The sequence below is a fragment of the Phyllobates terribilis genome, unplaced genomic scaffold, assembly GCF_046119375.1.
Source record: "Phyllobates terribilis strain yellow unplaced genomic scaffold, ASM4611937v1 Scaffold_8__6_contigs__length_399053987, whole genome shotgun sequence".
NCBI lineage: Eukaryota > Metazoa > Chordata > Amphibia > Anura > Dendrobatidae > Phyllobates > Phyllobates terribilis.
The window spans coordinates 317,333,249-317,347,986 of NW_027362768.1; the positions used below are offsets into that span (position 1 = coordinate 317,333,249).

Here is a 14,738-nt window from a genome sequence, read left to right on the forward strand (position 1 = left end):
TGTGCAAATGAGAATAAGGATGATCCCTCTACACTGTGACAGCCCTACAGATATTTGTAGACAGCTATTAAGTCTCCTCATAGCCTTCTTTTTTGCAAGCTAAACATTCCCAGATCCTTTATCCTCGTAGGACATAGTTTGCAGTCCGCTCACTATCCTGGTCGCTCTTCTGTGAATTTGTACCAGTTTTTCGATATCTTTTTTAAAATGTGGTACCCAGAAGTGGACACAGTATTCCAGATGAGGTCTGACCAAGAATGAGTAGAGGTGGATAATTACTTCACATGATCTAGACTCTATGCTTCTCTTCATACGTCGCAGAACTGTGTTTGCTTTTTTTGCTGCTGCATCACACTGTTGATCCGATATTCATATCACACTCAGCCATGCAAGTCAGTGAGTCCATGGAAATTGGACTGCACTCGTATGACATCTGAGTGCAGTCCAATTTTCACAGACTAACAGAATGGAGAAGATGGAGACATTCTTTTTTCCATCTTCTTCTCATCCGAGAGAATCGGATCACACTATGATCACACTCTGATCAAACTCTGATCAAGTGAGATTTGCATAATCAACCCGATTCTCTCGGATGAGAGAATATGCGCTGCTGTGACCCTAGCCTTACACTATGATTCTGTAATACCCCTGTCATATTTCGGTGTGGAGTCGGCTGCTAAAATTCCGGAAACAAATATGCAATGTATGAACTCATTGATCTGTTTTTTTATTAAATACCTTATTAATTACATAGCTTATTAATTGGCATCATGCCTTTGCCTGGAATATTACAGTTTTTACTACAAAGCCGTATGGCTATTAATAATCATATTAGTAGCCATGCGGCTTTGCAGGACAAGCTACTGCATACCCATCAAAATTGTGGGACTATTTAACAACCTATTTCTTCATTATTGAAAAAAAAAAAGCAAAATATTAGCTAATATTACCGGGATGAGATTTTATATGTAAATGAGCTAAGAACGTCTTATCATTTTTCAGTGGAAGGAATAGAAGGAATGCATATCTGCAGCCAAAAGATGGTAAAGCGATTAATTAAGATTAGCTCTACAACGTCCGCTAACCTGCAGAGAGTGATAACTGGTGGAGTCGGTGAAATATCCTGCAGCCCACATAAGTAGAGATATATGAGGAGACATTTGCATGTGATCACATTTGTGTGCGGCGGATTTTTCATCATTTTGCTTTATTCTACAGAAGTGGTATTTAAAGGGAACCTGCTGTCAGCAGGTTTTTAGACCCTAAAGAAACATCAGAACAGTAAAGTACCTGTAATGATGATTACTTCCATACATTTATATTAAAAGTCTGTGTTTCCATTGTCTCTTAATCCATTGGCAAATTCTTATGCAAATGAGGTCGCAAGCGCAGTGCAATGACAACTCCTCCTCCTGCCAGTGATTGACAGGTCACTCTTCTCTGTGACCTTCTCCTCCGGCCGACATCTTGTGCAGGTGCCGTCATTCCCGGAGGCGGTGTATACTCAATAACGTCTTAAGCTGAACTATCTATCTACACATGTTCTGCCCACGGGAATGATGGCATCTGAGCAAGATGTCAGTGTCATGCTAGATATGGGAAGGACCCAGCATACGACGAGGTGATACACTTAGCTTTGAGAAGACAACAGAGCGATCACGACAACGATCACAAAGGAACTCCAAGAAGAAACTAGCCGACTGCTAAAACTCCAGGTATGCACAGAGGAATATACTTCTATCTCCAGCGATTAAAGGTCCAGCAAGGGTGTGTTAATTAGCAGCAGAAAGTGGAGTTCATCGCTGGATCCTAGAGAGGGAAGGATAGTGAAAGGATTAAGAAAGTGTCTGCAAGACCAAGCACAGCAACCTTCTACAGCCGGATCCAGAATGACTGTCTGTCACACCAGACACACCCGTGACAGTCAGTCTCTGAGACATGTTACCCCACCTGACATCTTGTATAGGTGTCGTCATTCCCTGGGTCAAATGGAAAGGCCAGCACTCATAACATCATCAGGACTCAGAGAATGCCTGTGCCTGCACAAGAGAGTGACCTGTCAATCACTGTAGGGAGGCCGGCACTGGGTGGATAAAGGGGCCGGAGAATCCGAAGAGTTTTAAGAGTAAGCCCCTGAATTTGCAAGTTATTTGCATAAAATAATTGCCAATGAATTATAAGACACTGGAGACAGGGACTTATAATATAAAGGTATGGAAGTAATCATCATTACAAGGAGTTTACCGTGATGACATTACTTTAGGGGTCTACAAGCCTGCTGACTGGTAGTATTATTTGGATATTGTGTGGAGGTATCATTGAGACATTGTATGACAGTAATAATTTGCACCTGATGGCAGAATTGCATGGTCGTTGTACCGAAGTATTTTACTATTTGGCATTGTATGCCAGTATTTGAGAATAAGAAAATGAAAAATGTGTATATGTATCTAGAATTTTATTTCAACAGAAGTACAGTATATACCCACTTTATTACACCCATATGTAATTACTCAGTAACATTATAAGGGTATGTGCACACGATGCAGAAATGAAACAGAAAATTTCTGCATCATTTCTGCATCTCCCTGGCAGAAAAAACGCATGCAGATTGTGCATGCGTTTTTCCTGCGGAATACATGCGGATTCACATGCGTTTCCGCATGTGGATTGACAAGCGCTTTCCAGGCGATTTTAGCATCACTTGGAAAGTGCTTGACAACTAAGTCACACTATATAAATCCATGCAAACGGCATGGATTTATATAGTGTGACCCGAGAGAGTGTATATACTTACCTCCGATGGCCCGCACTGTCCTAATGTGCGGATGGTACCCGGGTGTGGAGGAGAGGAGAGTCTCATCCACACCCAGGTACCATTAAAAAATCTGTAAAACAAGAATAAAATAAAAAATATATATATACTTACCATCTGTCAGCCCGCGCAGCGCTCCTGCTTGGTTCCCGGCACTTGCAGTGAGTTGAAGGACCTGCGCTGACGTCAGAGTCATGTGACGGGTCACGTGACGCTGACGTCGGCAGGTCTTTCAATTCAAAGTTGCCGGCGAGGGAGAACGGATTGAGCAGGACAGCGCGGGCCATCGGAGGTAAGTATATACACTCTCTCGGGTCACACTATATAAATCCATGCTGTTTGCATGGATTTATATAGTGTGACCTAGTTGTCAAGCACTTTCCAGGTGATGCTAAAATCGCCTGGAAAGCGCTTGTCAATCCACATGCGGAAACGCATGTGAATCCGCATGTATTCCGCAGGAAAAACGCATGCACAATCTGCATGCGTTTTTTCTGCAGGGAGATGCAGAAATGATGCAGAAATTTTCTGCTTCATTTCTGCATCGTGTGCACATACCCTTAAAGAAAACTTTATTTTACGTGGTTTTTATTAAAAGGCACTTTCAAGTACTTTCAGGCTGTTGCGCCCTGCTGTGCACTGGTGCCACAGAGCCCAGAAGGGTGCATGGATGAACTTCTCCACAAGAGGCCCTCACACATTCACACACCTCCACCCTATCACCTCAGACCAGCAGAGGAAGCCGGTTAGGGATATATATATAATAAAATAAAATATACCTAGATTCCAGGACTTGCGTAATACCCATATGCCACATTGCTGTTATTTAGCAGAGTCAGTGGTGGCGGTGCTGGTCTACCATATGTATCTGAATTTTAATAAAGCTAAGGTTGGCATAGAATTAATTCAAAATAGTTTAGGCAAAGGCATGAACAAGACATTTTTCATTCTTTTTCTCCTATACCTATATCTACTAGTAGAAGTTTTTGTAATGAGCAAATGGTTGGGACTAGAGTTGGTGCAAATCAATTCGCACGTCCCTTTCCATCGGCCACCATAGTGGTCTGTGGCCGCTGGAATGGGAGACTACCGCCTCTTTCTTGATGGTATCCGCGGCTTTTCTTTAGATTGACTATCCTGGTGCGACATCATTGCTGTAGTTGTGGTTGCCAACCATCCAAAAATTCCAGGACAGTGCGTAAAAATAGGGCACTTTTTTGTCCTGTCCGTAAAAAAAATTTGAGGCGTCTGTGATTTTTTTTTGAGGCTGAAGAAACTTATTCGGATTATTTTGACTATAATTATCATTTTACAGCGATTGCAGCTGATGTCTTCATATCAGAATTATGGGCTCTAGACATGGATCACTTATAATCATAATGATTTATTGTGGTTTTCCAATGTCCGTAAAAAAAAAATATTGGCTGTCCGTGATTTTTTGATAAGCCGTCCCGAACAAATAAAAAAGTAAAGTTAGCAACCCTGGGTGCGGTATGACGCACATGTGATTTTGTTCCAGGCTGGCCAATCTAAAGAAGAAGCGGTAAGGTAAGAGACCGTTCTCTTTCTCCCATTCCCGTGGCCACAGACCACTATAGGGTGTGTGAATAAATTCGCACCAACTCTAGTCAGTACTCCAGAATTCCATAATTCCATCAATCTACCTTACCCAATATATTGCATATTTTCCTGGACAGATAGGGAATGCTGTTATACTTCTCCAGTACAGTGATCTGCTCATTTTGTAACAAATGCAAATAACATCGTCTTTCTGCTCCCCCATAGGCCCAAGCCATAGTCATATCTGTAGTGGGTCCATAGAAGAGGGGAAAACTGAATACTAATTAGTACATGTACTTGTGCTCTTGTATGAAATAAAGGCACCATGTTCTGCACTAGAATTCCTCATTATTTTTTATATAGAGTTAGTCCCATCTTCATAAATGGGCATTGGATAGAGCTTATAAATACAAGGAATTTTTCAATTTACTGATTATTAAAATTTTCAGCCGTTCTAGAGATATTAACACTTTTCTTTTGTTTTGCCATGGAGACCCACCACCGCTGCTAGACAGCAAAACATTTTCAGTGCTTACAAGCTCTTTTTTATTGAGCTTGTAAGTAGGGATAAGCGAACTTAAAAGTTCGGCATTCTCACTGGACAGTTAGTGTCCAGTGCTAAACGCCGAACACAGACTTCTCCCGGATGTCCGTTGGGGAGTTCTGAGTTCTTGGGGAAGTTGATCGAGAGAGACCGAGAGAAAGATTTCCAGCTCAAAAGTTCGGGTCACCATTGTGTTCAATGGGGTTCGAGTTCTGGTTCAAGTTTGGGTACAGTTCTGGTACCAGAACGGAACTTTGGAATAAAGTTCGAATTGGGTACCAGAACCCGAACTTCCACGGGTCCGCTCATCCTTACTTGTAAGTACTGTTTCAAAGCTGGCCAGGATCACAGAAGCACGCTGTTACCTGCTGATCCATGCTAGCTTCAGGCCAGTTCTTACAAGATAGATAGCAGTGGTGGTCGGTCTCTTAGGCAACAAGCTTATAAACAAAAGAAAACTGTTAATAACTCAAGAACGACTGCAAATTTTAGTAAGCAGTAAATTGAAAAAAACCTTGTTTTTACAAGCACGATCTGACAGTATCCAACAATGAAGATTGGAACAACCCTTTAAATATGGCCCTTTCATAATTGCCAGCAGTCTCTACATTTCCTGTGACTGATTTGAATATTTGGAAAAAAATATTTGGTATGTCCCAGTCAGAAAATGAGTGGGGTTTATGAAAACCCCACCCAAAAGTGGAGATTTTATCTAGTTTGGTGTGTTCCCGAGCTGTCCTGGAGGTGGAAATTCACAAACCGAGCTATTGTTGAGTATTCCCTTTTATATTGCACCCCATATAGGTACTGGTGCACTAGTGACCACAGACAGAAAAGGGCCCCTGTGCAAAAACAGTATATGGGCCCTTTGCAGCCCAATAGGCCCTCATAATGCACAATTCCACATGTTTTGGAGGTGAAAATAGACCACCTTACGTCTTGGGCCCCGGTGCAGCTGCACAAGTTGTCCCAATGATATATCCACCTCTGTACTGGTGAGTAGGGGATATGTGGCAGCATTCACTTGGAAATAGAACCATTATTTACTCTGTGTGGAACAGTAATACCTGTTAAAAGAAAAGCTCTGTAAAAAAAAATTCTAATTAAGGATGGACTTTTAGGCTCTGTAATAAATAATTTGTTCATAGAGATTCATAGAGATTAGGCAGTGTCACTTTAGCAATGCCATCCCCTGAATAAGCCGAGGGCGAAACGGTTGTGTCGGATTACAAAAGCATTTCTACCTTTCACACCGGTCAATGAATAGGATCTAATATGGTAGCTCAGCACTATTGAAGTGAATTGAGCTAAAGTGCAATACCAGACCCAAGCTATGCACAGGTATGGCGCTCTTTTTGTAAGAAAATTACAATTTTGCTTTTACAATGCTATAAAATAGGGTCAGGGGACTGGAAAGAGAATAATATATTGGAGTAAAAATGTGTCAGGGGACTGGAAGGCAAATATTTCCCTTTCTCCGTCCTAAACACAAACCATTGTATACTTACCAAGCATGCACTCAGCAGCTCGCTCAGCCATTTATCACATTCTTCCTCATGTGTCATAAAATATTAAAGCACGCCAATGTTTTCCTCTTTAGACATTTCCTCCCTGCTTAATTGATTTTATTTCAGGAAGCTTTGGCTCACTAATTTTAGCAAACAAGCGGGCGCACTACAGCCTTACGATCCATGGAATATCGCGGATGAGCCACTAATTAATGGTGCGCTCACACTGCTGCACAGCAATGTCCGTCGCGCGGCAAAAAAAAGGTTAAAATTAGCACAATCTACGTATCTGAATGCAGACCCAACTTTCCAGTGGGTGAAATATTCTGAACGGTGACACATACCAACATACCAGCAAGAGAAAAATTATTCCTTACAGTCATTTTTGTCCTATTTAGCAAAAAAAAAAAAGAAAAAAAAAAAGGGGGCAATACTGTCTGCAGTTTGTGAGCAGGGAGGCGCGTAATTCATTATACATGGTAAGTCATCCATGCATATCTGTACATTTTGCCTGTAGGTAATCCGTGCACCTGGCGATATGACATCTAATTCACATTAAAGGCACAGTTTGATAAATATTCGGCATACATTATTCTTTTTTTTTTTTAATAGGATAATAAGAGGAGCTTGATAGATTTGTAAGTGGTTGAAAATGCAGAATAATATAAACAGTGCAAATACATTTCGATTTTATGATGTTGCCAAATTTACTATTATATATTGTTGTATCATTACATCATTTGTTTTTATTTTTAGCACTTTATAGAAAGGGGATCGTTCTGATAAAATAAAACAACGTAAAAAAAATAAAAATAAATAAATAATAATAAATAAATACATAAATATATATAAATAATAAGATATAATAATAATAAATATATAGATATAGATAAATAATAATAATAATAAAAAAGAAATATATATATATTAGCAATGTTATATTACAAAAATGCTAAAATTAAAAACATAAATTAATTAATTGCCCCCTATGAAAATGTTTCTAGTATGTGTCTTAGGCTAGGTGGGTCACATCACCATATATTCTCTTCAATCCGATTATGCAAATCACACTGTGATCAGATTGTGATCTGATTTTATCAAATGAGAAAATGGTTAAAAAAATGTCTCCATCTTCTGTATTCTCTTAGTCCTTGAAAATTGGACTGTACTTGGATGTCCTCCGAGTGCAGTCCGACTTTTTTCCACAGACTCATTGACTTACATGGCAGAGTGCGATCCGAATATCAGATGCAAATCGTGCATGCTGCATTTTCTTTCCTTGAACAGACTCCGTCAGAGGACAAAAATTGGACGTGTGCACTGCCCCATAGACCCCCATTGGTCCGAGTGCAATCCGATGTTTTTCCGGATTGCACTTGTCCGAAAATACGGTTGTCTGCACCTGCCCTTAGATAGGAAAATTAGACTGTGATATAAAGGGTGAAATTTTGTACTGCGCTGCGGATTATGTTGGTGCTATAAAAGTAATACTTAATATTATTCTTATTTTAAATAATAAATATTAGAGTCCATGCATTTAAGTGCTTTCTTTTGCATAATGCCCGATGTCCACGAGACCCAAATAAACTTCTCAAATCGAAGTATCATGCGGGGATCAATAGTAAGTAAGAAGTGAAGTGTGAAGAAGCAATTATATGCCATTATTCTGTAATTGAATGCTATTCATCCAAGGACTTTATTGACCCCAAGCAGTAACCTTTGACCTGTCCTCTTTGACCTCTTCATGTCCATTGATACCCAAGGCTTCCTGATCATGTTGTCATCTACCAGAAGACCTGCACGGAGACAACCACTGTAGTGAAGGGGGGAATCTCCAAAACTTGGCTGTCGGCCACAAAGGGGTTAACGGATTACTAGAGAGAGGCAGCGATACTTTCATTGCGGTGTAAACAGAATTTACTGTAGTACAATGCTAATCTGGAATAATGGTGGCATTCTGCGAGCTGTTAGATTGATGGATGCTCAGCATGCGTGCAAAGAACAAAAATAAATGCAGAGTTGTGAGTCAGGGAAGAGGAAGGAAGAAATGTTGGGATGAAGAATTGGGAAGAGGGGGGGGGGATAGATCTCTCCGGAGCTGCTGAGCTGTTTAGTGTTTTTTTTTTGTTGTTTTTTTTTAAAGGCAGAGATCTGATGCACAATTTACCAAAGGGATTCCTCCTCGAAACCGAAATTAATAATTTATTCATGGTCTCGAGTCACTTAGCCTGCATTGATCTAGCGAGGCTGCATTTTGCAAATCTGGAGCATCTGTCGCGGCCGTGTTATGAAGCAGCCATGCACGAGGGGGGATTGAGCGAAAGCCGGGTGAGATCGAAAAAACTGACTGCGATGCCGAGATGACATGTCAGCGAGGGTCCTGCTCTCCTCGTCCTCTCCACTTTGTCAGCGAGCTGCTCTTTGGGTGGTTGTACTGTGGAGCCGTTCGGAACAACAATAGCTGCTATGCAGCACGGCACTGAATGAATTGGGGGAAACTCTCCGGTGGGTATTCATTGTCCCTCGTGTCAACTCCCCCCCCCATCCTTTTACTCCTCACTCGCTGTCAACACAACACCCCCCCGCAGCAAATTGTAGATCGACCGTCCCTCCCGAGAAGACTTGCTTGCCATATAACTGCTCCCTCTTCAACTCTTTGCTTCTCGTCCTCCTACTCCGGGTTTTCGATATATTTTCCGCTCGGACCATCTTGCACAAGTTCCCGTCCTCTTTTTTTTTTTTTCAATTTGTCAGCACTTTTCCATTAATGTCCGTTCCTGCTCCAGTGAACCAGCGCTAGACTTGATATGGGATGAAGGCTGGAGGTTACCTAGGAAAAAAAAGAAAAGGAGACCTGAAGGCAGCTTCCCATTTGTAAAGTGAGCAGTAATTGTGAGAGGACAGGCTGCACGGTTGGAATCAATAGTCTGCTTTCTTGCAGCTTAAGAGCTCTCTAGTCTCTTCAGTAGGTCAGAGAAGTAACTCCAGTCTTCTGCTGACTGCAGAGTTGTACAGAAGTAAAGGCACGAGGCTGCGGTGCTGGTACATCACGCTTCCTGTTACCAAGGACACAACTTTTCGAGTCATCGCAGCTTCTTCCTTCTACTCTTCCACCACCAGGACTGTTATAGGATGGATAACGATGAATGATCAACTCTTATTCCTTTAAGTCTGCTCAACCAGAAAAACCCGGAGAACCAGCCTGATTTTATTTTTTCCTGTCCAGACACAAGACGAGGAACCATGCAAGGGATCTTCACCATTCCACTAGCGTTTGGGATCTTTTCCTTTTTCTTCTGGATAGCCTTGAACACGACGCTAAAACCAGCGACCGGATCGGAGCAGCAGATCCCCTTATCTATGTAAGTGACAAGTCATTTTTTTTTTCCCGTCCCCTATTGCCCTGCGTATTTCTTTCATGTTGGCGTAAACTTAAGTTTTAGAGACTGCAGATCATTTTTTTTCTTTCCGGGGGCTTTTTTAACGTAGTCAATTAAATGCAGTCGGGCGGGAAGGAGAAATGGGCTTTTTCTTTTCTTTTTTTTCAATTTACCTGCTGCCTATTTCTGACCTTGCTTTACGCTTTTAGATATTGTCATTTTTTTTTTTTATCCGCATTCCGTTTACGGCATTAAAACGGCGGTGAATGATCCGGCACGGCTAAAAAAAAAAAAAATTGAATTTCTAAGGGAGCAAAGCAGAAGGTTCCTTGTCTCCATTTATACAGATACATGAGACAGAGAGGCCTTACCTTGCTCGAGACAGCTAGATGCAGATTTGCTTTGGCTTTGCCAAGTGGCTCCTGAGTCCTTTTCTGCAGTGCTGTTAGTTTTCCGTAGTAGGGGGGTGTTCGATGGAAAGGTTTTTTTTTCTCAGTGGTGCATTTACGCTTCTCTCTATGTCTCTTCGTCCTAGGGTAAAGCTCTGGGCCTCTGCATTCGGTGGTGAGATCAAATCCATAGCAGCAAAGTACTCAGGTTCCCAGCTCCTGCAGAAGGTAAGCGCAGTGCATTTGTGCTAGTATTCACTGATGGCAGCAGTTTGCGCGCTGGCAGAGCGTATCGATACCAGACAATGCCGGAGGTTTCTCCTCTACACAATCAGCCTTTATTATAGCGTTGCATCTAAAAATATCTCGTTAATTAAGCTGTTACACTTAATTGCAAAACTGGCTAAATGAGCTAGACTGCGTGGTTGCGGTCGCCCCGGGAATTTTCGCGCGGTGCGTGAATTTCGGGTTCTGAAAATTACTAACTTCATTCCGAAGCGAATTAGTGTTTATTTTCCTACCCCCCCTACCTTTTTTTTTATTCCCGTTGTCCGTGTCAGACGATTGCGCGTTCCAAGCGACAGGAGGCATTGCCGTGTTGTCATCTCTGCAGTTCTTACAATCCCATTATTCCCCAATCATCTCGACCCAGTGCTGGGATGTATTACATCATTACAGATAAGAGGCTGTGGATGTGGTTATCTCCCTGCTCAGCCGCACAGCTGGGTAATAACCCAGAGAAGTCACGTACAAACTTGAGGAATCTGTCTTAAAGTTGAAATTATTGCAGGCGGTAATGAGCAAGGTGAAATTGTGAATTATCAGCTCCGGAGCAAAAACTGCACCTTATTTTTTTCCGTAGATTAATAGAATATTTCACGACGGTTATAAACCATGTTGATGAACCCGTACGCACCGATATGTGCCATTTATGAGGATTTAGTAGCTCTGTGGCACCGCAGGAGTTAATTCAACACACATCTTGATTGGAAGTCAGAATTATCCAGGACTCATCCAATTACCCTTATGAACATTTTCACATAGTATACACAGTGAGTCACTTCAATACATGCTTAACCGATATTCTCACGTCTTGCATATATTATCCGCATCCTTCTGGATTTCAGATGGAAACACAGAAAAAAAAGAAAAGATCTAAGCAGAAGAAAAACACTGGCTAATTGCTGATGGTTGCACACTTCTAATGGCTGCTACTTCATTAAGACAGTCCTGAAATTATCATAAAACAGCCTCCACCGACGCGTTTCAGACACACTTCTTGCTTCTGCATTACAAAAAAAAACAACCCAAACCTCCACAACCCTCAACGTTATTGACATGTACAAACTCAACATTTTTTTTTCTCCGAACAGGTTTCTTTGGCCTTTTTTTTTCCTCCTGTAAATTACCCCGGCATTGAAAAACACAAATGAAAGAAATGAGTGATTTTCTCCAGCTGCCGAAATTACGGTTAGAGAGAAAAAGAAAACGAGAGACATTATTTAGCAAATTACAACTGATCATTAAGAGTACTTTGATCTGATGAACAGCTCTGCGAAGGCTTGACAGTACTCAAACGACTTTCCTTCCGTGAGATGTTTTTTTGCGAAATTGTGATGGGGTTTGATCCTTTTCTCTATGATCTGCAGTGCAGAAGCATTATATAAGTTCACAGACCCCCACTGTACTTACATTTGCAGGGTCTTTTGGCTGAGGCCTGAAGGGAGAGTGTATGGTGGGGGGAAAGATTGAGATTTGGTCACATATAGGTCATAAATATATGGGATATGGTGACAAATTGCAAACGTGTAGGTCAAATGGATGAATATAAAGCTTATACTAATGGAAAAATATTCTCATGTATAAATACATATACGATGGAAAGGTTATGGCAGTAGACACCTTTCTTCATATATATTTAATCATTTTCCCATGCATTATTGTATATTGTGACCAGTATCGGACTGGCGTGTCAAGGGCCCACTAGTAACCGACTCCAGGGCCCCACTTTTCAGCTATGCAAATGTGACATTATCCTCAATCACAAATATATACAACAATGAACTTGGTAGATTGTTAGATGAATAAGATGCTGCCTTTGACTAAGTATATAGTGCTAAGTACTGCTCATATAAGAAGGTGGTGGCCTACCGGAGGATTCTCCGGTTCTCCTGTGGGCCAGTCCAAGACCCTTTTTTTAAATTTCTTGGGACATAGATGTTTGTTTGCTGTTAGTATGCACAATTGCTTAATATTATTTATCACAATATTGGAGATTTACTAGGGCATCGGATATATATGGCCATGGTAGCTGAACATTAATATTCTTGGATGGTTATGTGTTAACCAACGTAAGGAACATGAGCCGGGCTTGTGTAATATTTCTATATGGATTTTAAAATTATCCTCCTCTTCCTTATAAGTGCTCAGAGCCAGTTACTGAGACAATCGCTGATGAACAGTTAATGCGAGTGCCAGTGAATTGCTTGTCACTCATGCAGTAAGTGAAAGACATAATCTGCTTCATGCAAATACATTTGTGCCTTATCTTTTTTCATGGGGCCCCATGTGGTAATAATTGCAGTCAAGCAAACAGTATAAAAATGTCTAAGGTCCTGAGGGCTCGCTCTGATTTACGCTTATTTTTGTGCCAGTCCCCCCTTTTTTTTCACGGCTTGTATCCAGCTGAGCTGCTAATAAACTGGCCAGAATTTCACTAATTTTGGACAATTCATCTTTTCGGGACATTGAGTTCTGGACTCAATTCTAATTTTTCAAGCAATTTGAATGTTTTATAAAAAAAAAATTAAATACATGCCAATTTCTGAAAGCCATTCATCCAGTTTCTAGAAATGTTGAAATAATGATAGGTTTTTCTTAGAATTGAATATGAAAAATTTGACTCAAGAAAAAAAGGGAATATTAGGGTACATCCTATTCTTTGAAAACCATTTAGGACCTATCAGAAATCATAGGTTGTTTTTGAATGCACAACTTTCTCCAATAAAATTTTTGCTCCCGTTGAACAGTCTAAGGGCTTATTCAGAAGTCAATTTTTCACGTACGAGTTGATAGAACTCGTTCATTTTATAGTCTACGAGGCTGTTCACAAGTCCATGTATTTTTGCAGACTGAGCAGTTCCAACAAATCAAGAAGGCATGTCCAATTTTGTACCGAGCCACGGATCAAGCTCGCCAAAGCAAGTCTATGGGTTTGTGAAAAATTTCGGACAACACTCGATTGCCATCCCACTGCTGTCCTTTTCTCACTGAATGCTTAACGGGAAAAGTTGGAGAAACCTTCATCAGTAAGAAGGAAAACTGATGAAACTTATGGTAAAATCTGACACACTGATCAAAAACTGCTGAAAATATGATCAAAAGCACTGTTGAAATGTGAGAAACATCAATGACGTCTGAATGAGCCCTACATTTTGTCAACGTTCAGGCTTCACCTAGTTTCTAACTTTCTGTGGACTTTCTAACATATCTACTATGACTCTGTCTTTTTCTTTCCCACTTTATACCCCCAAATTCTTCCACTTCTTGGTTACCTTTTTTTTATATATATTTAGTATATCTACTTGAAGAAATAATCACTAAATGCCCGCCTTCATCAAAAACGGCGATTGTCTCATTGGTCTTCTTGGTGAGAGGTCGTGTTGAAGTCAAATACTCCTAATACTTTAGGAGGTAAATGCCTCTTAATGAATCAGGAGCGTCTGATGAGTGACGTAGTGACGTGCGCCTCCGTGCTCCTGGCCACAAATCTTACTCCAGTCACTGACTGGAGTAAGATTTCTGGCGTAAGGAATGCTACAGCTTTGTCTTGAAGTAGACGAGCTATGGCATCATGCCCCCGCTGCAACCTCGCCCAGCCCCAGTTACAACAATTTTGGCAGAGCTGGAAGAAAATGGCGTGAAAATGCCAACATTTGCAAAAATTTTTGCTCAACTCTGAGAATTGAATTCTGGCAAAATTGCTTCAATGAATCATGGTCTTAGTTTCCCATAAACGTGTGAATTGACCTCTATGTCCCGTTTTTGTGCGTTGTGTTCTCTGGCTCATAGAAAAGTTGTAATTTTGCACATAATACTCTAGTAAAGAGCTATTTATCATGTGAGTGTCAAATGAATGACAACTGCTTAGAATAGTCTTCAAAAACATGTTTTGCAATATTGTTATAAGTGGTCACTGAACTTTCAGACAACTCCATCTCATTTGATATACCAGTAATATGGCATTGTAGCAGGTCAGTGGATAATTATATTAATAGGTTCTCCAATTTGAACCTTTAGCATCCATGGTTACATTCACACCTTCGTTTTTCTCGGACATCACTCGAACCCATAGAGTAAAAAGCAAGATAAAATAGGACGAAATAACTAGCATGACACCTGAGAAAAAATTGGTCTGTGTCTGTCAGATGGTAACACTCACATGGATGTGGGAAAGCAGCCCCTTTGCTCAGCCCAGCCCCTCTGCCCAGAAGCCCCTCTGCTCTTGGATTGGAGACCCCATGACGTCATTGTGGGGTCCCG

The 14,738-nt window shown here is 41.0% G+C and overlaps 1 protein-coding gene and 1 long non-coding RNA gene across 4 annotated transcripts in view; one reads left to right on the forward strand and one right to left on the reverse strand.

Moving 5' to 3' along the window:
* Positions 1-7,413: 7,413 nt before the first annotated feature.
* Positions 7,414-11,140, reverse strand: LOC141157392 (uncharacterized). The gene is made up of 3 exons (XR_012247790.1): positions 10,727-11,140; positions 10,179-10,415; positions 7,414-9,257 (listed from the first exon to the last, which is right to left on the reverse strand). It is a non-coding gene; the product is annotated as an uncharacterized lncRNA (long non-coding RNA).
* Positions 8,502-14,738, forward strand: part of CACNA2D3 (calcium voltage-gated channel auxiliary subunit alpha2delta 3) — a 1,591,404-nt gene continuing 1,585,167 nt past the window's right edge. For 2 of the 3 annotated variants that reach the window (XM_073644583.1, XM_073644584.1), the window contains exons 1-2: positions 8,502-9,789; positions 10,343-10,424. In XM_073644583.1, the coding sequence (XP_073500684.1) occupies positions 9,671-9,789; positions 10,343-10,424 (201 nt within the window). In that variant the 5' untranslated portion in view covers positions 8,502-9,670. The remainder of the gene's footprint in view (positions 9,790-10,342; positions 10,425-14,738) is intronic. The other variant, XM_073644585.1, reaches the window with a different exon arrangement.